A 23,767-nucleotide genomic window follows, 5' to 3' on the forward strand; every position below is an offset into this window, starting at 1 on the left:
CACTGTGGAATAGGGTGTTTTACTGGGTTGATGGCTCTTATGACAGTTAATCATTAGACACTGGAATAGGGTGTTTTATGGGTTGATGACTCTGATGACAGTTAATCATTAGACACTGTGGAATAGGGTGTTTACTGGGTTGATGGCTCTTATGACAGTTAATCATTAGACACTGTGGAATAGGGTGTTTTACTGGGTTGATGGCTCTTATGACAGTTAATCATTAGACACTGTGGAATAGGGTGTTTTACTGGGTCGATGACTCTTATGACAGTTAATCATTAGACACTGTGGAATAGGGTGTTTTACTGGGTTGATGGCTATTATTACAGTTAATCATTAGACACTGTGGAATAGGGTGTTTTATTGGGTTGATGTCTCTTATGACGGTTAATCATTAGACACTGTGGAATAGGGTGTTTTACTGGGTTGATGGCTATTATTACAGTTGATCACTAGACACTGTGGAATAGGGGTTTTTACTGGGTTGATGGCTATTATTACAGTTAATCACTAGACACTGTGGAATAGGGAGTTTTACTGGGTTGATGGCTCTTATGACAGTTAATCATTAGACACTGTGGAATAAGTGTTTTTCTGGGTTGATGACTCTGATGACAATTGATCATTAGACACTGTGGAATAGGGTGTTTTACTGGGTTGATGACTCTGATGACAGTTACTCATTAGACACTGTGGAATAGGGTGTTTTACTGGGTTGATGGCTCTTATGACAGTTGATCACTAGACACTGTGGAATAGGGTGTTTTACTGGGTTGATGACTCTTATGACAGTTAATCATTAGACACTGTGGAATAGGGTGTTTTATTGGGTTGATGACTCTTATGACAGTTAATCATTAGACACTGTGGAATAGGGTGTTTTACTGGGTTGATGGCTATTATTACAGTTAACCATTAGACACTGGAATAGGGTGTTTTACTGGGTTGATGACTCTGATCACAATTAATCATTAGACACTGTGGAATAGGGTGTTTTACTGGGTTGATGACTCTTATGACAATTAATCATTAGACACTGTGGAATAGGGTGTTTTACTGGGTTGATGGCTATTATTACAGTTAATCATTGGACACTGTGGAATAGGGTGTTTTACTGGGTTAATGACTGATGACAGTTAATCATTAGACACTGTGGAATAGGGTGTTTTACTGGGTTGATGGCTATTATTACAGTTAATCATTAACACTGTGGAATAGGGTGTTTTACTGGGTCGATGACTCTTATGACAGTTAATCATTAGACACTGTGGAATAGGGTGTTTTACTGGGTTGATGGCTATTATTACAGTTAATCATTAACACTGTGGAATAGGGTGTTTTACTGGGTTGATGACTTTTATGACAATTAATCATTAGACACTGTGGAATAGGGTGTTTTACTGGGTTGACGGCCCTTATTACAGTTAATCATTAGACACTGTGGAATAGGTTGTTTTACTGGGTTGATGGCTCTTATGACAATTAATCATTAGACGCTGTTGAATAGGGTGTTTTACTGGGTTGACGGCTCTTATTACAGTTAATCTTTAGACACTGTGGAATAGGTTGTTTTACTGGGTTGATGGCTCTTATGACAATTAATCATTAGACACTGTGGAATAGGGTGTTTTACTGGGTTGATGACTCTTATGACAGTTAATCATTAGACACTGTGGAATAGGGTGTTTTACTGGGTTGATGGCTCGTATTAAAGTTAATCATTAGACACTGTGGAATAGGGTGTTTTACTGGGTTGATGACTCTTATGACAGTTAATCATTAGACGCTGTGGAATAGGGTGTTTTACTGGGTTGATGGCTATTATTACAGGTAATCATTAGACACTGTAGAATAGGGTGTTTTACTGGGTTGATGGCTGTTATTACAGTTAATCATTAGACACTGTGGAATAGGGTGTTTTACTGGGTTGATGGCTATTATTACAGTTAATCATTAACACTGTGGAATAGGGTGTTTTACTGGGTTGATGACTTTTATGACAATTAATCATTATATACTGTGGAATAGGGTGTTTTACTGGGTTGATGGCTATTATTACAGTTAATCATTAGACACTGTGGAATAGGGTGTTTTACTGGGTTGACGGCCCTTATTACAGTTAATCATTAGACACTGTGGAATAGGTTGTTTTACTGGGTTGATGGCTCTTATGACAATTAATCATTAGACGCTGTTGAATAGGGTGTTTTACTGGGTTGACGGCTCTTATTACAGTTAATCTTTAGACACTGTGGAATAGGTTGTTTTACTGGGTTGATGGCTCTTATGACAATTAATCATTAGACACTGTGGAATAGGGTGTTTTACTGGGTTGATGACTCTTATGACAGTTAATCATTAGACACTGTGGAATAGGGTGTTTTACTGGGTTGATGGCTCGTATTAAAGTTAATCATTAGACACTGTGGAATAGGGTGTTTTACTGGGTTGATGACTCTTATGACAGTTAATCATTAGACGCTGTGGAATAGGGTGTTTTACTGGGTTGATGGCTATTATTACAGGTAATCATTAGACACTGTAGAATAGGGTGTTTTACTGGGTTGATGGCTGTTATTACAGTTAATCATTAGACACTGTGGAATAGGGTGTTTTACTGGGTTGATGACTCTTATGACAGTTAATCATTAGACGCTGTGGAATAGGGTGTTTTACTGGGTTGATGGCTATTATTACAGGTAATCATTAGACACTGTAGAATAGGGTGTTTTACTGGGTTGATGGCTGTTATTACAGTTAATCATTAGACACTGTGGAATAGGGTGTTTTACTGGGTTGATGACTCTTATTACAGTTAATCATTAGACACTGTGAAACAATGTTTTTATAGCCATACTTTTAATTACTGTATGAGGGAAATCTGAAGGGGGTGAGTCAGGCGGGGTGGGGTGGGTGGGTTGGTGGTTGATTATATGTTCTGTGGAAACTGAATTTGTTTTATATTCATGCTGCTAAAGAGAGAGTGGGGGGGGGGGGGGGGGGTCGAGTGACTGCATATTGTAGAAAAGAGACAGGTGTGGTGGGGTGGGGAAGTAGAGACAGATGGGTGAGGTAATGAGGGTGGGAAAGTGTGTGTGTGGTTAAACTCTTTGCCTCAAGGCTGGTAGGTACTGGGTTCATATCCGAGTTCTGAGCTTTAACATGAGAGAGAAGGTGTAAAAGCATTCTGGTGGTTTCTGTCTCACTAACCACACTAACCATTAACACCTGTTCTCGACAGACGGGCCAGAAAGCCGAGATCTGTGCACAGGACAGGGTGTTTGAATGATAGTTGGGTGTAAAGCTTGGAAGTAAATTAAAACAACAGACAGTTAGTAGGAAAAAGCTTTTCATATGAACTCCCCACAGACAGGACAGCACATTCCACAACATTATGTATGCCAATCATTGTTATTTCAATTAGAACACATTTACTAAATGTATTTCCCTGTTTCACTGGATCTTCGTGAGAACTTGTTTTGATTCTGAATCTATTTATTGCAGTATGGTATGACTTCCAGAGAATGGTGAAATTTCACTTTCATGTACTTTGATGCAGGGTAAATTCCAAAATTTGTTTTATTAATGAGTGAATCGATTTCTCCACAGCTTAAAGCATGAATCTTCCTTGAATGTGTGCCAACCCTGTATTAAGCAGCCACTATGTGGAATATAATAGATATATTTCTTTAAAAATGCCGTAATTTTGTATATTTTGTTTGATTTTAAACTTGAATTTGACTACAAAAAGTCTCACCAGATAAACCAAGTAGGTAATCTGCATTGTGCATCATTATTACCTATATTTGAAATGTTTTAATGTGTTTATTTTGTTATCAAAAGTTTGACTATTTTTAACTTGTTGTTTCAGGGGTTTTTCCGCCGTGCGTTGCAGAATGTGGGCGACCCGGCGCGTAAGAAATGTTTCTACAACAAGAACTGCGAGATCAACATCCAGACGAGGAACCGCTGTCAGTACTGTCGACTCCAGAAGTGTCTCGCTCTCGGCATGTCCCGCGCAGGTCAGCACCCACCCCGTAGTCTCCTTCATGGAGCAGTACCATTGATCAGGCATTTATATTCAGTTGTAGAACAGGATATATCCATGTGTTGTATGTGTAAAAGAGGACATGCCAAGTGTGTGACACAGTGTGAGAGACCTTATAGATAGTCATACACCAAATAGTATCTGGGTCACAGAATGTGAGAGACCTTATAGGTAGTCATACTCCAAATAGTATCTGGGTCACACAATGTGAGGGACCTTATAGGTAGTCATACACCAAATAGTATCTGGGTCAAAGTTTGAGGTGCACCCAACTTTTCATCCCATTGGCAGTAATAGATGGTACCTGTTATGTCTGAAATGAGCAGCTTAACCCCCAATTTTTCTAATTTACTTTAAGGGTGAGGAGTGGTAGAATTTATATCCATGGTGTTTATGTCGATTGATACACTGCAGGTAGGAGTTTTAGCCACATATGTTCAGGCCCTAATCTAAAATTGAAAAAGTAGGAGAAGTGACTTCTCCCTCCCCAGAAGAAAGGGGCGAAGTTTGTTAAAAATAGGTGAAGTGAACATTTATTGGTACATTTTGTAATGTTTTGCTGGTTTCCTTGTTCAATCAGAAGAATTCTGAATTTACACTCAGTTCTAATCATAATATTTTGATATAAAATACCACTTCCAGTAATAAAGTTTAAACAAAACAGTTGTAGGTTTTATTAGAAGCGTGATATTAATAAGTAGTTGATACTGTGCCATTATGTTAAAATTAAAGTACTAATTAGTATTTTCTGACATTACTGAAATGAATGTGGCTGAGGATTAACACCGCTTGACTGGTCACAGCACACTGCGTGACACACATCACTTTGAAAAGCAATAACCAGGCTTACGGGTATATCTGAAGAATGTCAACATTAGACTATGACATGTATTTAATCTCTTCACAACAGAAACTGGCATATGTTGGTTGATTTTCATAATAAATTGAACAAGGGTAAAACATTATTTCATAAAATCAATCGGTCATGCGCAGCAACCATTTCCCATTAATAGGGAGATTTACGATTACTCGAGGATAGTCTGGTGCCAAAGTAAAAACACTGTCCGACATACGAATCAAGTTGACAAGTGAGCTATCACAATAAACAAGTTGGGATCTTGACGTCTGTTGTATTATTTCCTTTTTGAAATCGGATTAGGTCCAAAATATTACGTCCACTTTGACTTCTCACTACTGCTAATAACTCAGTGACTTTGACTTCTCACTACTGCTAATAACTCAGTGACTTTGACTTCTCACTACTGCTAATAACTCAGTGACTTTGACTTCTCACTACTGCTAATAACTCAGTGACTTTGACTTCTCACTACTGCTAATAACTCAGTGACTTTGACTTCTCACTACTGCTAATAACTCGGTGACTTTGACTTCTCACTACTGCTAATAACTCAGTGACTTTGACTTCTCACTACTGCTAATAACTCAGTGACTTTGACTTCTCACTACTGCTAATAACTCGGTGACTTTGACTTCTCACTACTGCTAATAACTCAGTGACTTTGACTTCTCACTACTGCTAATAACTCGGTGACTTTGACTTCTCACTACTGCTAATAACTCGGTGACTTTGACTTCTCACTACTGCTAATAACTCAGTGACTTTGACTTCTCACTACTGCTAATAACTCGGTGACTTGAGTCGACTTCTCACTACTGCTAATAACTCAGTGACTTTGACTTCTCACTACTGCTAATAACTCAGTGACTTTGACTTCTCTCTACTGCTAATAACTCGGTGACTTTGACTTCTCACTCCTGCTAATAACTTGTTGACTTTGACTTCTCACTACTGCTAATAACTCGGTGACTTTGACTTCTCACTACTGCTAATAACTCGGTGACTTGAGTTGACTTCTCACTACTGCTAATAACTTGGTGACTTTGACTTCTCTCTACTGCTAATAACTCGGTGACTTTGACTTCTCTCTACTGCTAATAACTCAGTGACTTTGACTTCTCACTACTGCTAATAACTCGGTGACTTTGACTTCTCAGTACTGCTAATAACTTGTTGACTTTGACTTCTCACTACTGCTAATAACTCGGTGACTTTGACTTCTCACTCCTGCTAATAACTTGTTGACTTTGACTTCTCACTACTGCTAATAACTCGGTGACTTTGACTTCTCACTACTGCTAATAACTCGGTGACTTGAGTCGACTTCTCACTCCTGCTAATAACTTGTTGACTTTGACTTCTCACTACTGCTAATAACTTGGTGACTTTGACTTCTCTCTACTGCTAATAACTCAGTGACTTTGACTTCTCACTACTGCTAATAACTCGGTGACTTTGACTTCTCAGTACTGCTAATAACTCGGTGACTTTGACTTCTCTCTACTGCTAATAACTCAGTGACTTTGACTTCTCACTACTGCTAATAACTCAGTGACTTTGACTTCCCACTACTGCTAATAACTCAGTGACTTTGACTTCTCACTACTGCTAATAACTCAGTGACTTTCTTTGACTTTTCACTACTGCTAATAACTCAGTGACTTTGACTTCCCACTACTGCTAATAACTCAGTGACTTTGACTTGACTCTTCTCACTACTGCTAATAACTCGGTGACTTTGACTTCTCACTACTGCTAATAACTTGTTGACTTTGACTTCTCACTACTGCTAATAACTCGGTGACTTTGACTTCTCTCTACTGCTAATAACTCAGTGACTTTGACTTCTCACTACTGCTAATAACTCGGTGACTTTGACTTCTCACTACTGCTAATAACTCGGTGACTTTGACTTCTCTCTACTGCTAATAACTCAGTGACTTTGACTTCTCACTACTGCTAATAACTCGGTGACTTTGACTTCTCACTACTGCTAATAACTCAGTGACTTTGACTTCTCACTACTGCTAATAACTCAGTGACTTTGACTTCTCACTACTGCTAATAACTCAGTGACTTTGACTTCTCACTACTGCTAATAACTCAGTGACTTTGACTTCTCACTACTGCTAATAACTCAGTGACTTTCTTTGACTTCTCACTACTGTTAATAACTCAGTGACTTTGACTTCTCACTACTGCTAATAACTCAGTGACTTTGACTTCTCTCTACTGCTAATAACTCAGTGACTTTGACTTCTCTCTACTGCTAATAACTCAGTGACTTTGACTTCTCTCTACTGCTAATAACTCGGTGACTTTCACTTCTCACTACTGCTAATAACTCGGTGACTTGAGTCGACTTCTCACTACTGCTAATAACTCGGTGACTTTGACTTCTCAGTACTGCTAATAACTCGGTGACTTTGACTTCTCAGTACTGCTAATAACTTGGTGACTTTGACTTCTCACTACTGCTAATAACTTGGTGACTTGAGTCGACTTCTCAGTACTGCTAATAACTCGGTGACTTTGACTTCTCACTACTGCTAATAACTCGGTGACCTTGACTTCTCTCAACTGCTAATAACTCGGTGACTTTGACTTCTCACTACTGCTAATAACTCGGTGACTTTGACTTCTCACTACTGCTAATAACTCGGTGACTTTGACTTCTCACTACTGCTAATAACTCGGTGACTTGAGTCGACTTCTCACTACTGCTAATAACTTGGTGACTTGAGTCGACTTCTGACTACTTTACTCGGTGACTTGAGTCGACTTCTCACTACTGCTAATAACTCGGTGACTTGAGTCGACTTCTCACTACTGCTAATAACTCGGTGACTTGAGTCGACTTCTCACTACTGCTAATAACTCGGTGACTTTGACTTCTCACTACTGCTAATAACTCGGTGACTTTGACTTCTCTCTACTGCTAATAACTCAGTGACTTTGACTTCTCACTACTGCTAATAACTCGGTGAATTTGACTTCTCTCTACTGCTAATAACTCAGTGACTTTCTTTGACTTCTCACTACTGCTAATAACTCAGTGACTTTCTTTGACTTCTCACTACTGTTAATAACTCAGTAGTAGCATCATTGTTTTGGAACAAATGACAACTGCATTGTTTTGGGTTAAAGGCTCTTTAATGGCTGACAAGTTTCCATTCTTATATCACCCTGTAACAATATAATTAAAATACAATATAACAATACATTCATTATACATATATAAATCTCAGGATACACAATACATAATATTCCATCATTTAAATAATAGTATTTAACATGACATGACATATTAAAGTAATTATTGCATAATACAAAATATGTCTTATGATTACAACAGACATAGTTATAATACATACATACATAATATACATTATCACTCACATGTCCAAATAATGATTTAACATATGTCTCCATTATCACAAATACACAAGATATTATCAATCATGTGAAATACATACATGTCCTGAAATAAGAATTATATTATAAAAATACATATACAAATATATTACATACCAAGTATGTGACACCAGGGCAAATGGAACTGGTCACACTTAAAAGGATTGACGTATCTGCATAAAAGAATTACAATAATAAATAACTACACAGACATGTTATGTTTCATAAAATATATAATAAAATACAACAATCTCTAAAGTGTTCATCACCACAAACATACACACTGCATTCATACTAAATTATGTTTATCACATATTTAGATATAGATTAATCAAATTACTGAATTAATAAGAATTAATATTACACTGTACAGTTTATAACGTTATACAGAAATATATAATAATTACTTGTTGTAAAGCATGATTTAGTCAATTACATTTACATTAAAGTATATGTTATTATAGTGTAGCCGAACAATAATAACCTAACTATAACTAACCTTAAATCTTCTCTAGAAATATCTTCCAATAAATTGAGCCTAAAATGAAGTATTAACTCCAGAAGAGCAAACTATAATGTGGACCACAATACCAGACGTACACCAGTATTTAAGGAAACAGTGAACTGTAATAAGCTATCATTTCAGATAAGAACACTTAAACCACATCAGCTTACACTGTACCCAAGCTGGAAACAATAGGACAGGCGCGGCGCATGGGTGATAGTGCTATTGTTACTAAGTTGTGCAAGTGTCATACATGCTTGTGCAATTTGTAACAAGCCAAGATACCTGAAAATAGTAATCAACTTGTCATTAAGAATAAAATAATTAAAGGTACACAATCTGTTGTAATTCATTACCTGTTTATGGAAATAAAATAATTAATTACATGAAAACAAATAAAACCAATGCATTAATATAAAACAATAATTATATCCAAATATCCACAAGTCAATATTATTACATACTTCCTCCCCTTCAAGAAATGGCGTCCTCGTCATTTATCATTATCATCAACAATAGAGACAATTGCCCTAGACACGGCATCACTAATGTGTTCGAAAACTCCAACTTTAGCAAGTTGTTCCAAAAGTTTACATTTATTCTGCCAGTCTGGACGCTGCACATTCTGACTCATGACATACTCGCCAGATGTTTGCCATTCGGGTCGTCTTCTGTCTCTTGTTGATCGTCTAGGTCGTGGTGTAGGACGAGGTGGTGGCTCCGGCTGAGGTGGCGTATCTGAATCATCAGATGCTTTAGCAATTCTAGATGTTTCTATGTCTAGACCATCTTCGACCTCTTCATCCAAGCGTTCTCCCGTACTATCGTCCTCGTGAACTGAGTGTTGTAGTATGTGGTCGTCACCACTGGAAGAAACACTCTCTGACTCAGCAGACAACTGATCGTCACCAGAAACCTGTGAGTCAGAATCAAATATCTCAGCAGTCTGGTCACTAATGATTGCTAAATCATTAGGAGCTGCTAAAACAATCACCTGTGAGGAATCTAAGTCAATAGATTCATCATCATCATCATCCCGAGTTGGCGTTGCAACTGGTTGTGCAACTACTCTATTTCTGGGTTTAGGTCTAGGTTGATTTGAACCTGGCAAAGATCCTATTGGCAGAAGATGGTTCCTGTGAAGAGTTCGCCGTCTTCCTTCACCATTCTCCTTTCTCACAACAAATACAGGAATGTCCTGATTAGGCTGAGAAAGAACAAGGTATACATCATCTTCCCATCGATCAGCCAACTTGTGTTTGCCATCAAACGCAAGGATCTTCACCAAAACACGGTCACCTGGCTGTACAACTGCACCTCTCACCTTCATGTCATAACCTCCCTTCTGTCGTCCTTGTGCAATCTTAGATGCTTCTGTCGCAAGTTCATATGACTGCTGAAGTCGTTCACGAAGAGCTGTTGCATAGGACGTCAACGAATGGTGTTGTTGATTGGTGTTAATTCCAAAAGCAAGGTCAATCGGCAATCGAGGTTCTCTTCCAAACATGAGGAAAAATGGCGAGTAACCAGTCGACTCATGCCTAGTGCAATTATAAGCATGGACTAGGGGTGCTACATGAGTCTTCCAGTCCTTCTTCTGGTTAGGATTCAAAGTACCAAGCATGTTGAGCAAGGTTCTGTTGAAACGCTCACACATGCCATTCCCCATCGGATGGTATGATGTGGTCCTCGACTTGTCCATTCCTAAAATTAAACAAAGCTCTTTTAACAATTTGCTTTCAAAATTGGCACCTTGATCACTATGTATTCGAAGAGGAATACCATAGTGCATCACAAAATGATGATAGAAAGCCTCAGCAGTTGTTCTTGCAGTCATGTTACGGGTAGGTATTGCCTGAGCATATCTTGTAAAATGATCCGTTATGATGAGAAGATGTTGGTAACCTCCCTTGGACGTTTCCAAAGTCAGAAAGTCCATACAGACCAATTCCAAAGGTTGTGTACTGGTAATACTTACAAGAGGAGCTCGAGCATTCGTTGGGGTCTTCCGTCTTAAACATCTGTCACAATTCTTGATCCAGTCTTCAACATCAGCTGACATTCCAGGCCAGTAGAATCTGTCTCTGAGAAGTGATAACGTTCTATCACGACCAGGATGCCCAATGTCTGTATGTAAACCTTTTAAAGCATCATTTACATACGCTGATGGAAGCACTAACTGAAGTTTATCACAACCATCTATTGTGACCTTCCTGTGAAGAATTCCTCTTTGGAGAACTAACTTGTCAAAGCTCCGATGTAATGAAGAGTGAACCGAAGTATGTGGATAATCTTCACGGCTAGGCTTCTTCTGAGCTCTAACAAACACTATCCACCTCCTCAACACATCATCTGACTGCTGAGCCATTCTCCAACCCCGATCTGTCATTCCGTGGAAATCTGGTTCTTTCAGGTTAACATCCACAACATCTGCTGATAAACACAAAGACTGTACAAAAGGTTGAACATATAAACAATTGCAAACAGCTTTGATTGACTCTGAGTCTATATGTGTGGATTCCTGCTTTGCTTGTAATCCTGGCAATCTTGATAACCCGTCAGCATCTGCATTATTCAAACCAGACCTGTAAATAATATCAAAGTTATAAGATGCAAGAGCAGCTAACCAGCGATGACCAGTGGCATCAAGCTTAGCAGAGGTAAGTATATAAGTCAATGGATTGTTATCTGTATAAACAGTAAATTTGTTGCCATACAAATAATCATGAAACTTTTCAGTCACGGCCCATTTCAAAGCGAGAAATTCTAAGCGGTGAGCTGAATAATTCTTTTCTGACTTACTTAAACTTCTACTAGCATAACTGATAACTCTCTTGACACCACCCTGTTCTTGATAAAGAACGGCTCCCAGTCCTTGGCTGCAGGCATCAGTATGTAGTTCAAAGAGTTTGGTGTAATCGGCATACCCAAGAACTGGAGGTGAAGTCAATACTTCCTTCAACTTTTGAAAACATTCTTCCTGGCTAACTCCCCATTCCCATGGTTTCTCGGGTACATTCTTGTTTCTCTTGGACTTTGTAGAAGGCATCAAAGCATACAAGGGTTTAGCAATTTTAGCAAAATCTTTTACAAACTTGCGGTAATACCCGGCAAAGCCAAGAAACTGTCTAACTTCATTATGGTTCTTTGGTGTGGGCCAGTCCTTGATCTTCTTAATCTTGTCACTGTCTGCCTCAATACCTTGCTCTGAAACAATATGCCCAAGAAACTTGATCCTGGTCTTGAACAGCGAACACTTACTTGGTGTTAACTTCATCCCAGTCTCCCTTATTCGCTGAAAAACTTGTCTAAGCCTGTTCAGATGTTCCTCATAGGTGTCTGAAAATACAATAATATCATCAAGATATATCAAGCAAGATTTGAGATGGAGACCTTCAAAACATTCATTCATTAGCCGTTGATATGTTGCAGGACTGTTGCAGAGACCAAAAGGCATGCGGTTATACTCATAAAATCCTAATGGCCCAACAGTGAAAGCTGTTCTCTCCTTGTGTGTTTCTTCAATCTCCACTTGATGATATCCACTCTTCATGTCCAGTGTGCTGTAATACTTGGAACCTGCGAGAGCATCGAACATCTCCTCGATCCGTGGAAGGGCATACGAATCCTTGATCGTCTTCTCGTTGAGATGTCTATAATCGACGCACATCCGAAGTTTACCATCCTTTTTGCGAGCCAAGACGATGTTGGATGACCATGGAGAGTAGGATCTGCGGATAATACCATTCGCCAGTAATTGTTGCAGATGATCTTTCACTTCCTGGTACATGGCAGGTGGAATTCTTCGATGTCTCTGCTTAAAGGGTTGATCATCTTCTAGCTCAATGCGATGCTTAACAGCAGTTGTGTGCCCAATATCATCATTACCTGTAGAAAAGATATCTTGAAATTCATGAATAACATGTTTGCCGTGTTCCAGTTGTTCTTCTGTGAAATCTGCTTCAGAAAAATTCATCTTTTTAAGAATAGAATCAAATCCACTATCTGAAACTGATGTTTTACCTGGGATATCTTCTACAGTTACCGCTTGGAGTTCACACAAAAGAGCTCGAGATGGTATACTGATGGCTCTAGTTGTAATATTGGTAACATGAACATCCACATACATTTTGTCTTTACAGTTATAATTCACAATGGTTGGTACAATGTCAAAATCTTCAGGTATAATGGAACCTTTTGTGGGTTGAATTAAAGCACATGTAGATCTATAAGCAACAGGCTTATCTACATACCCTGGCAAAACCACTTCACTGTTGGCTGGAATCAGGATACGTTTAGAAGATGCACTTCTCACTTTACCCAAAGAAAAATGTTGTCTGGATAATTCCTTATCCTGAATCAACATACACCTGAAAGCCAGATACCATGGAGTATGAATATCTGCTTCCTGGAGAAAACGATTACCATGTTGTAATCTGCACTCATCCATAAATGTAGACAGGACATTTGTACCTAGAAGTATTGGAACATTCATGTTATAAGAACTGTCGGAAACTACTAATAGAAGACATGGCTGCTTGATTCCATTAGCACCCTTTGCTTGTAACTCAACTTCGATATAGCCATGATATGGAAGTTGTTGACCATCAGCACATTCAATCTTTAAAATGACATCCAAAGGATTCATGGTTACATCAGGAAAACTATTTTTATAAAAACTTTCAGAAATGGTGGATACAGTGGAACCAGTATCCAACAATGCCTTAGTTGGGATACCATTGACAGTTACTTCACTCTCATTTGGATATCCAACTAAATCAGATTCATTTTGTTGTAGATTGCTAATGGGGCGTTTAAACATATAATCTACAGGTCGCCCATCCCCATAGATTGATTCTAGTTTAAAGGATGTCGGGAATGGTCTAACCTTACCCTGCATCCATACTTCAGGTGTCCTGGTTGTCCACAACGGAAACAAACTGGTTCACCTCTTGGTGGTTGACGCTGTCTTTGCTCGACAAACGGGCGCGATTGTGGCTGTTGTGGCTGCTGTTGTCTCCAGTATCGATGTGGCTGCTCCTGTGTCGTAGGTTTAGCATAGTTACCAGAAGAGTTCTTAAGTTTAGCAACATCGGCTGATAGCTGTTTTATCATACCTTTCATCTCCTGTAGTTCAGATGTCTCAGTTGATGTGGCAGCTTTACTAATAGTCTTCTTTGTTGGCTGTCTCTCTGACATGTCAGCTTCCATACGTCTCAACGACCTCAGAAGATTTCCAAAGCTTCCACCTTGGTCGAACAGGTATGCTGACTTGTCTCTAAGATCTGCCCTGAGTCCTGACCACAGCTGATTATGCAGCAGTTCATCCCTGGATGTAGGCGTGAGACCATCATGGGCTGAAGCTCTGTTGAGTATCTCCTCAAGTCGACATGCCCATGATGTAACATCTTCATCTTCTGTCTGACGTGCTCTATAGAATTCTGAAAGAAGACTTTGACCACGGACAACACTACCAAACATATCTTCAAGCTTAGCAACTAATTCATTTACATCACCATCAGGTCCCACACTCATAGCAACTGTAGCAGCTTTGCCACGCAATGACTGCTGTACTACTCTAAATAACACCCTACGAGACAAAGATTCATTGTTCAATAAACAATTATACTGATGTTTCCAAACATCGAACGCTGTTTCGCACTTGGAGTCACCTGAAAAGAAAGGCAATTTTGGAGGTTGATTTAAAGTAATGGATGTTGGGAAATCAGTTTTTGAAGAACCTGATGTATCTGCTGACTGTACATAGCTAGACATCCACTCAACTAACTCTTCAGCACTATCTGCTTTGGGCCATGTTTTTAACTTTTGGAATGCTGAAACAAGTTGTCTAACTTCCTCGCTTGTAGGTTCAGACATGGTGAAACCGTAAAATTCACAAAAACTAAAAATGAAAAATTATGTACAGAAATATGATATATCACACCAGAATACAAGTAACTAAATATATTCAGCCCGTTTTATCCTGTGTATGACACTGAAACAAACAATGAGTAAACTGGAATATGCTGCAAATAAACAATTAATTACATGGTTAGTATTGCAGGTGCATATAAAATTTAGGAAAGAAAAATGAAAGGAATAAGAAAGACCAAAGAGAAAATAGCCAGCAACTAATACCACTGACACAACTAATCCTACCACTAACTGACTGTTGTTGACTATAGATCTAACACCCTAAACTGTTTAAGTTTAAACTTACATAGTTTTTACTGTTTTTATCTTAGTAAACATTCAACACATCTGCTCGGATGAACACATCGTTAAACATTTGTTAAGGTATTATAGCAGGCATTGTAAATATACACAAGAAAAAACAAAACAAACAAAACAAAAATTATTGAAAATAAAATAAAGCCAAGACAATAATCAAAAGAACAAAAAGAAAATGAAAAATACAAAAAATAATATAATAAACAATTATGCACGTGCTAAGTAATATAGTCCAAATGTATCAAAATACTTGAATATTGCTGCAAAAATAAAAATAAATAATTTATCTGAGAGCTTAATAAATACTAATCACATGATCACATAAAATACAAAAATAAAACCCACAAATGACACAAGTCCATAGAAAAGTCAACACTGCAGCACACAATAATGTCCGAGTGGAATTCCTTTAAAATGTTCACGAAAAGTCAAGATCACAAATGTCAAGGATACTCATGTTAGGACGTCATTTTGTAGAGGGGTGAAGGTCAATCCTGTACTGTCAACACTCCATCCAAACCATATGTCAGCCCGTTGTTAGTCCCTACGTCGGCTCCAAATGTAGTAGCATCATTGTTTTGGAACAAATGACAACTGCATTGTTTTGGGTTAAAGGCTCTTTAATGGCTGACAAGTTTCCATTCTTATATCACCCTGTAACAATATAATTAAAATACAATATAACAATACATTCATTATACATATATAAATCTCAGGATACACAATACATAATATTCCATCATTTAAATAATAGTATTTAACATGACATGACATATTAAAGTAATTATTGCATAATACAAAATATGTCTTATGATTACAACAGACATAGTTATAATACATACATACATAATATACATTATCACTCACATGTCCAAATAATGATTTAACATATGTCTCCATTATCACAAATACACAAGATATTATCAATCATGTGAAATACATACATGTCCTGAAATAAGAATTATATTATAAAAATACATATACAAATATATTACATACCAAGTATGTGACACCAGGGCAAATGGAACTGGTCACACTTAAAAGGATTGACGTATCTGCATAAAAGAATTACAATAATAAATAACTACACAGACACGTTATGTTTCATAAAATATATAATAAAATACAACAATCTCTAAAGTGTTCATCACCACAAACATACACACTGCATTCATACTAAATTATGTTTATCACATATTTAGATATAGATTAATCAAATTACTGAATTAATAAGAATTAATATTACACTGTACAGTTTATAACGTTATACAGAAATATATAATAATTACTTGTTGTAAAGCATGATTTAGTCAATTACATTTACATTAAAGTATATGTTATTATAGTGTAGCCGAACAATAAATAACCTAACTATAACTAACCTTAAATCTTCTCTAGAAATATCTTCCAATAAATTGAGCCTAAAATGAAGTATTAACTCCAGAAGAGCAAACTATAATGTGGACCACAATACCAGACGTACACCAGTATTTAAGGAAACAGTGAACTGTAATAAGCTATCATTTCAGATAAGAACACTTAAACCACATCAGCTTACACTGTACCCAAGCTGGAAACAATAGGACAGGCGCGGCGCATGGGTGATAGTGCTATTGTTACTAAGTTGTGCAAGTGTCATACATGCTTGTGCAATTTGTAACAAGCCAAGATACCTGAAAATAGTAATCAACTTGTCATTAAGAATAAAATAATTAAAGGTACACAATCTGTTGTAATTCATTACCTGTTTATGGAAATAAAATAATTAATTACATGAAAACAAATAAAACCAATGCATTAATATAAAACAATAATTATATCCAAATATCCACAAGTCAATATTATTACACTTTGACTTCCCACTACTGCTAATAACTCAGTGACTTTGACTTCTCTCTACTGCTAAAAACTCAGTGACTTTGACTTCTCACTACTGCTAATAACTCAGTGACTGACTTCTCTCTACTGCTAATAACTCAGTAACTTTGACTTCTCTCTACTGCTAATAACTCAGTGACTTTGACTTCTCACTACTGCTAATAACTCGGTGACTTTGACTTCTTTCTACTGCTAATAACTCAGTGATCTTGACTTCTCACTACTGCTAATAACTCAGTGACTTTGACTTCTCTCTACTGCTAATAACTCAGTGACTTTGACTTCTCACTACTGCTAATAACTCGGTGACTTGAGTCGACTTCTCACTACTGCTAATAACTCGGTGACTTGAGTCGACTTCTCACTACTGCTAATAACTCGGTGACTTGAGTCGACTTCTCACTACTGCTAATAACTCAGTGACTTTGACTTCTCACTACTTCTAATAACTCAGTGACTTTGACTTCTTTCTACTGCTAATAACTCAGTGATCTTGACTTCTCACTACTGCTAATAACTCAGTGACTTTGACTTCTCTCTACTGCTAATAACTCAGTGACTTTGACTTCTCACTACTGCTAATAACTCGGTGACTTTGACTTCTCACTACTGCTAATAACTCGGTGACTTTGACTTCTCACTACTGCTAATAACTCGGTGACTTTGACTTCTCACTACTGCTAATAACTCGGTGACTTTGACTTCTCACTACTGCTAATAACTCGGTGACTTTGACTTCTCACTACTGCTAATAACTCGGTGAATTTGACTTCTCACTACTGCTAATAACTCAGTGACTTGAGTCGACTTCTCACTACTGCTAATAACTCGGTGACTTTGACTTCTCACTACTGCTAATAACTCAGTGACTTTGACTTCTCACTACTGCTAATAACTCAGTGACTTTGACTTCTCACTACTGCTAATAACTCGGTGACTTGAGTCGACTTCTCACTACTGCTAATAACTCGGTGACTTTGACTTCTCACTACTGCTAATAACTCAGTGACTTGAGTTGACTTCTCACTACTGCTAATAACTTAGTGACTTGAGTCGACTTCTTACTACTGCTAATAACTCGGTGACTTTGACTTCTGACTACTGCTAATAACTTGTTGACTTAGTCGACTTTCTGTGAAGAAACCGCTCATTTCGCCGGCAAGATTAGGACCTGTATGTTGCTATGTCATCTGTGGGATTTGATTTGATGGTAAACACCATGAAGCAATTGGCATGTCGTCTTTCACGTGTACAATACATAGACACATCGCATACAATACATAGACACATCGCGTAGAATACATAGACACATCACGTACAATACATAGACACATCACGTACAATACATAGACACATCGTGTACAATACATAGACATATCACGTACAATACATAGACATATCGTGCTTCAAGCTGCTTAGACAGGGCCCAAGGCTTTACATTGTACCAAAGTCGAGGCGACAAATATTGGACCCAAAATACAGATGCCTAAAATGAATGTAGGGCAATTGCTCACTGGACAATATCTCACCGGACAACTGCTCACTGGACAACTGCTCACTGGACAATTGCTCACCAATAAAGTGAGAAATAGGACAATTGCTCACCTTTAGGTTTTTTTTATTAATAAAATTTTATTTATTATTTTATTAATAAAAAATAACCGAATTTTTAGAAGGCACTGGAGATAGGTAATCGTGGTCACCTTTGATATTTTTTCTTTTGAAAGGGATGTCAAGATGTTTGCAGGGATGATAGATGGTTTAAAATATAGCTGATTTAGAATTAATTTTGTTATTTTATTTAAAGGTGTTATTTTATTTAAAGGTGTTTAATAAACTGAGGTTACCATACCCATTGATAATATCAAAGATTCCCACTCCCACCCAACCATTTACACACATACCATAACCTAAAATAACATTTTATTGATAAAAAAATCAGCAATTGTGGTGAGCAATTGTCCTATTTCACACTTTATTGGTGAGCAATTGTCCAGTGAGCAATTGTCCGTTGAGGTATTGTCCGGTGAGCAATTGTCCATACTCTGCCCAAAATAATCATGCCCAAATTAAGTACAAACATGCTGACCTCAAAATATTTCACCTGAAAACCACTGAAATGTTAAGTTGAATTACCTTAAAATAACTTGAAATGCATCTCTGAATATTGACATCTCTCCACCAATGTTAATGACAGTAGTGAACTAAACAGACCTTCCTACATCAGAACAGACAGAAGTGCCCGTTGTGCCCAAGGTAGTGAGATCTAAAGCCCACGGCCCGTATTTATATGTAACTATATTTGTTAGTGGTTATGTTTTGCTACATGTTTATATTTGTCAGTTATTGACCCTCGGTGAGGGCTGGACTAAACAAATTGGCCACGGGTCAGTATCAATTCTTGGGTCCCTAAAACCTGATTCATGTTCTGAAGGGCGAGGTCTCACACCATCAATATTGCTTGAAATGTGGTTAATCATTATTTTATTACATAACGTCATTTACACTCAGTGATTCCTGTTTACCTTTGTTTGACACCCAACAACCGATCTCTAGGTGTGTGCTGTGGTGTCATTGAACAGTCAGTCAGTCAGTCAGCCGATCTCTAGGTTTGTTCTGCGGTGTCATTGAACATTCAGTCAGTCAGTCAGCCGATCTCTAGGTTTGTGCTGCGGTGTCATTGAACAGTCAGTCAGTCAGTCAGCCGATCTCTAGGTTTGTGCTACGGTGTCAATGAACAGTCAGTCAGTCAGTCAGCCGATCTCTAGGTTTGTGCTGCGGTGTCATTGAACAGTCAGTCAGTCAGTCAGCCGATCTCTAGGTTTGTGCTGCGGTGTCATTGAACAGTCAGTCAGTCAGTCAGTCAGCCGATCTCTAGGTTTGTGCTGCGGTGTCATTGAACAGTCAGTCAGTCAGCCGATCTCTAGGTTTGTGCTGTGGTGTCACTGAACAGTCAGTCAGCCGATCTCTAGGTTTGTGCTGCGGTGTCACTGAACAGTCAGTCAGTCAGTCAGCCGATCTCTATGTTTGTGCTGCGGTGTCATTGAACAGTCAGTCAGTGAGTCAGCCGATCTCTAGGTTTGTGCTGCGGTGTCATTGAACAGTCAGTCAGTGAGTCAGCCGATCTCTAGGTTTGTGCTGCGGTGTCATTGAACAGTCAGTCAGTCAGTCAGCCGATCTCTAGGTTTGTGCTGCGGTGTCATTGAACAGTCAGTCAGTCAGTCAGTCAGCCGATCTCTAGGTTTGTGCTGCGGTGTCATTGAACAGTCAGTCAGTGAGTCAGCCGATCTCTAGGTTTGTGCTGCGGTGTCATTGAACAGTCAGTCAGTCAGTCAGCCGATCTCTAGGTTTGTGCTGCGGTGTCATTGAACAGTCAGTCAGTCAGTCAGCCGATCTCTAGGTTTGTGCTGCGGTGTCATTGAACAGTCAGTCAGTCAGTCAGTCAGCCGATCTCTAGGTTTGTGCTGCGGTGTCATTGAACAGTCAGTCAGTCAGTCAGCCGATCTCTAGGTTTGTGCTGCGGTGTCATTGAACAATCAGTCAGTCAGTCAGTCAGTCAGCCGATCTCTAGGTTTGTGCTGCGGTGTCATTGAACAGTCAGTCAGTCAGTCAGCCGATCTCTAGGTTTGTGCTGCGGTGTCATTGAACAGTCAGTCAGTCAGTCAGCCGATCTCTAGGTTTGTGCTGCGGTGTCATTGAACAGTCAGTCAGTGAGTCAGCCGATCTCTAGGTTTGTGCTGCGGTGTCATTGAACAGTCAGTCAGTCAGTCAGCCGATCTCTAGGTTTGTGCTGCGGTGTCATTGAACAGTCAGTCAGTCAGTCAGTCAGCCGATCTCTAGGTTTGTGCTGCGGTGTCATTGAACAGTCAGTCAGTCAGTCAGCCGATCTCTAGGTTTGTGCTGCGGTGTCATTGAACAATCAGTCAGTCAGTCAGTCAGTCAGCCGATCTCTAGGTTTGTGCTGCGGTGTCATTGAACAGTCAGTCAGTCAGTCAGCCGATCTCTAGGTTTGTGCTGCGGTGTCATTGAACAGTCAGTCAGTCAGTCAGCCGATCTCTAGGTTTGTGCTGCGGTGTTATTGAACAGTCAGTCAGTCAGTCATCCGATCTCTATGTTTGTGCTGCGGTGTCATTGAACAGTATTCATTAAACCAAACAAATTCACTTTTACAATTAATCAGTGTGCTCTAAGTATGTCATTAAACCATTAAAAACAAACCTTTAGGTCATTAAACCAAACAAAACCTTTGCTTAATGAATCAGTCAGTTCAGCCGATCTCTATGAAGTGTGCTCTAAGTATGTCATTAAACCAAACAAACCAAACCATTAAACCAAACAAACCTTTTTAATGAATCAGTGTGCTCTAAGTATGTCATTAAACCAAACAAACCTTTTTAATTAATCAGTGTGCTCTAAGTATGTCATTAAACCAAACAAACCTTTTTAATGAATCAGTGTGCTCTAAGTATGTCATTAAACCAAACAAACCTTTTTAATTAATCAGTGTGCTCTAAGTATGTCATTAAACCCAACAAACCTTTTTAATGAATCAGTGTGCTCTAAGTATGTCATTAAACCAAACAAACCTTTTTAATGAATCAGTGTGCTCTAAGTATGTCATTAAACCAAACAAACCTTTTTAATTAATCAGTGTGCTCTAAGTATGTCATTAAACCAAACAAACCTTTTTAATTAATCAGTGTGCTCTAAGTATGTCATTAAACCAAACAAACCTTTTTAATTAATCAGTGTGCTCTAAGTATGTCATTAAACCAAACAAACCTTTTTAATTAATCAGTGTGCTCTAAGTATGTCATTAAACCAAACAAACCTTTTTAATTAATCAGTGTGCTCTAAGTATGTCATTAAACCCAAACTTTTTAATTAAAACCTAAGTTTTTAAACCAAACAAAATTAATCAGTGTGCTCTAAGTATGTCATTAAACCAAACAAACCTTTTTAATTAATCTAAGTGTGCTCTAAGTATGTCATTAAACCAAACAAACCTTTTTAATTAATCAGTGTGCTCTAAGTATGTCATTAAACCAAACAAACCTTTTTAATTAATCAGTGTGCTCTAAGTATGTCATTAAACCAAACAAACCTTTTTAATTAATCAGTGTGCTCTAAGTATGTCATTAAACCAAACAAACCTTTTTAATTAATCAGTGTGCTCTAAGTATGTCATTAAACCAAACAAAACCTTTTTAATTAATCAGTGTGCTCTAAGTATGTCATTAAACCAAACAAACCTTTTTTATTAATCAGTGTGCTCTAAGTATGTCATTAAACCAAACAAACCTTTTTAATTAATCAGTGTGCTCTAAGTATGTCATTAAACCAAACAAACCTTTTTAATTAATCAGTGTCCTCTAAGTATGTCATTAAACCCAACAAACCTTTTTAATTAATCAGTGTCCTCTAAGTATGTCATTAAACCAAACAAACCTTTTTAATTAATCAGTGTGCTCTAAGTATGTCATTAAACCAAACAAACCTTTTTAATTAATCAGTGTGCTCTAAGTATGTCATTAAACCAAACAAACCTTTTTAATTAATCAGTGTGCTCTAAGTATGTCATTAAACCCAACAAAACCTTTTTAATTAATCAAGTGTCCTCTAAGTATGTCATTAAACCCAACAAACCTTTTTAATTAATCAGTGTGCTCTAAGTATGTCATTAAACCAAACAAACCTTTTTAATTAATCAGTGTGCTCTAAGTATGTCATTAAACCAAACAAACCTTTTTAATTAATCAGTGTGCTCTAAGTATGTCATTAAACCAAACAAACCTTTTTAATTAATCAGTGTGCTCTAGTGTGCTCTAAGTATGTCATTAAACCAAACAAACCTTTTTAATTAATCAGTGTGCTCTAAGTATGTCATTAAACCAAACAAACCTTTTTAATTAATCAGTGTGCTCTAAGTATGTCATTAAACAAACCTTTTTAACAATCACTCTAAGTATTTCATTAATCAAACAAACCTCTAAATAGTGTGCTCTAAGTATGTCATTAAACCAAACAAACCTTTTTAATTAATCAGTGTGCTCTAAGTATGTCATTAAACCAAACAAACCTTTTTAATTAATCAGTGTGCTCTAAGTATGTCATTAAACCAAACAAACCTTTTTAATTAATCAGTGTGCTCTAAGTATGTCATTAAACCAAACAAACCTTTTTAATTAATCAGTGTGCTCTAAGTATGTCATTAAACCAAACAAACCTTTTTAATTAATCTAAGTCAGTGCTCTAAGTATGTCATTAAACCAAACAAACCTTTTTAATTAATCAGTGTGCTCTAAGTATGTCATTAAACCAAACAAACCTTTTTAATTAATCAGTGTGCTCTAAGTATGTCATTAAACAAACTTTTTATTAAAGTGTGCTCTAAGTATTCATTAAACCAAACAAACCTTTTTAATTAATCAGTGTGCTCTAAGTATGTCATTAAACCAAACAAACCTTTTTAATTAATCAGTGTGCTCTAAGTATGTCATTAAACCAAACAAACCTTTTTAATTAATCAGTGTGCTCTAAGTATGTCATTAAACCAAACAAACCTTTTTTATTAATCAGTGTGCTCTAAGTATGTCATTAAACCAAACAAACCTTTTTAATTAATCAGTGTGCTCTAAGTATGTCATTAAACCAAACAAACCTTTTTAATTAATCAGTGTGCTCTAAGTATGTCATTAAACCAAACAAACCTTTTTAATTAATCAGTGTGCTCTAAGTATGTCATTAAACCAAACAAACCTTTTTAATTAATCAGTGTGCTCTAAGTATGTCATTAAACCTAAACATTAAAAACCTTTTTAATTAATCA

General features: G+C 37.5%; 1 protein-coding gene and 1 long non-coding RNA gene across 4 annotated transcripts in view; one reads left to right on the top strand and one right to left on the bottom strand.

Moving 5' to 3' along the window:
• LOC121378724 overlaps window positions 1–23,767 on the top strand; it is a 155,127-nt gene that overhangs the window by 93,066 nt on the left and 38,294 nt on the right. For all 3 annotated transcript variants that reach the window (XR_005958755.1, XM_041507011.1, XM_041507012.1), the window contains exon 6: window positions 3,875–4,025. Coding sequence is in view for 2 of the 3 variants with exons in the window: in XM_041507011.1 (XP_041362945.1) it covers window positions 3,875–4,025 (151 nt within the window). In the remaining variant the exon portion in view is untranslated. The remainder of the gene's footprint in view (window positions 1–3,874; window positions 4,026–23,767) is intronic.
• Window positions 15,663–16,903, bottom strand: LOC121378726. The gene is made up of 2 exons (XR_005958756.1): window positions 16,060–16,903; window positions 15,663–15,714 (listed from the first exon to the last, which is right to left on the bottom strand). It is a non-coding gene; the product is annotated as an uncharacterized LOC121378726 (long non-coding RNA).

This window comes from Gigantopelta aegis, chromosome 8 (assembly GCF_016097555.1).
Source record: "Gigantopelta aegis isolate Gae_Host chromosome 8, Gae_host_genome, whole genome shotgun sequence".
Lineage (NCBI taxonomy): Eukaryota > Metazoa > Mollusca > Gastropoda > Neomphalida > Peltospiridae > Gigantopelta > Gigantopelta aegis.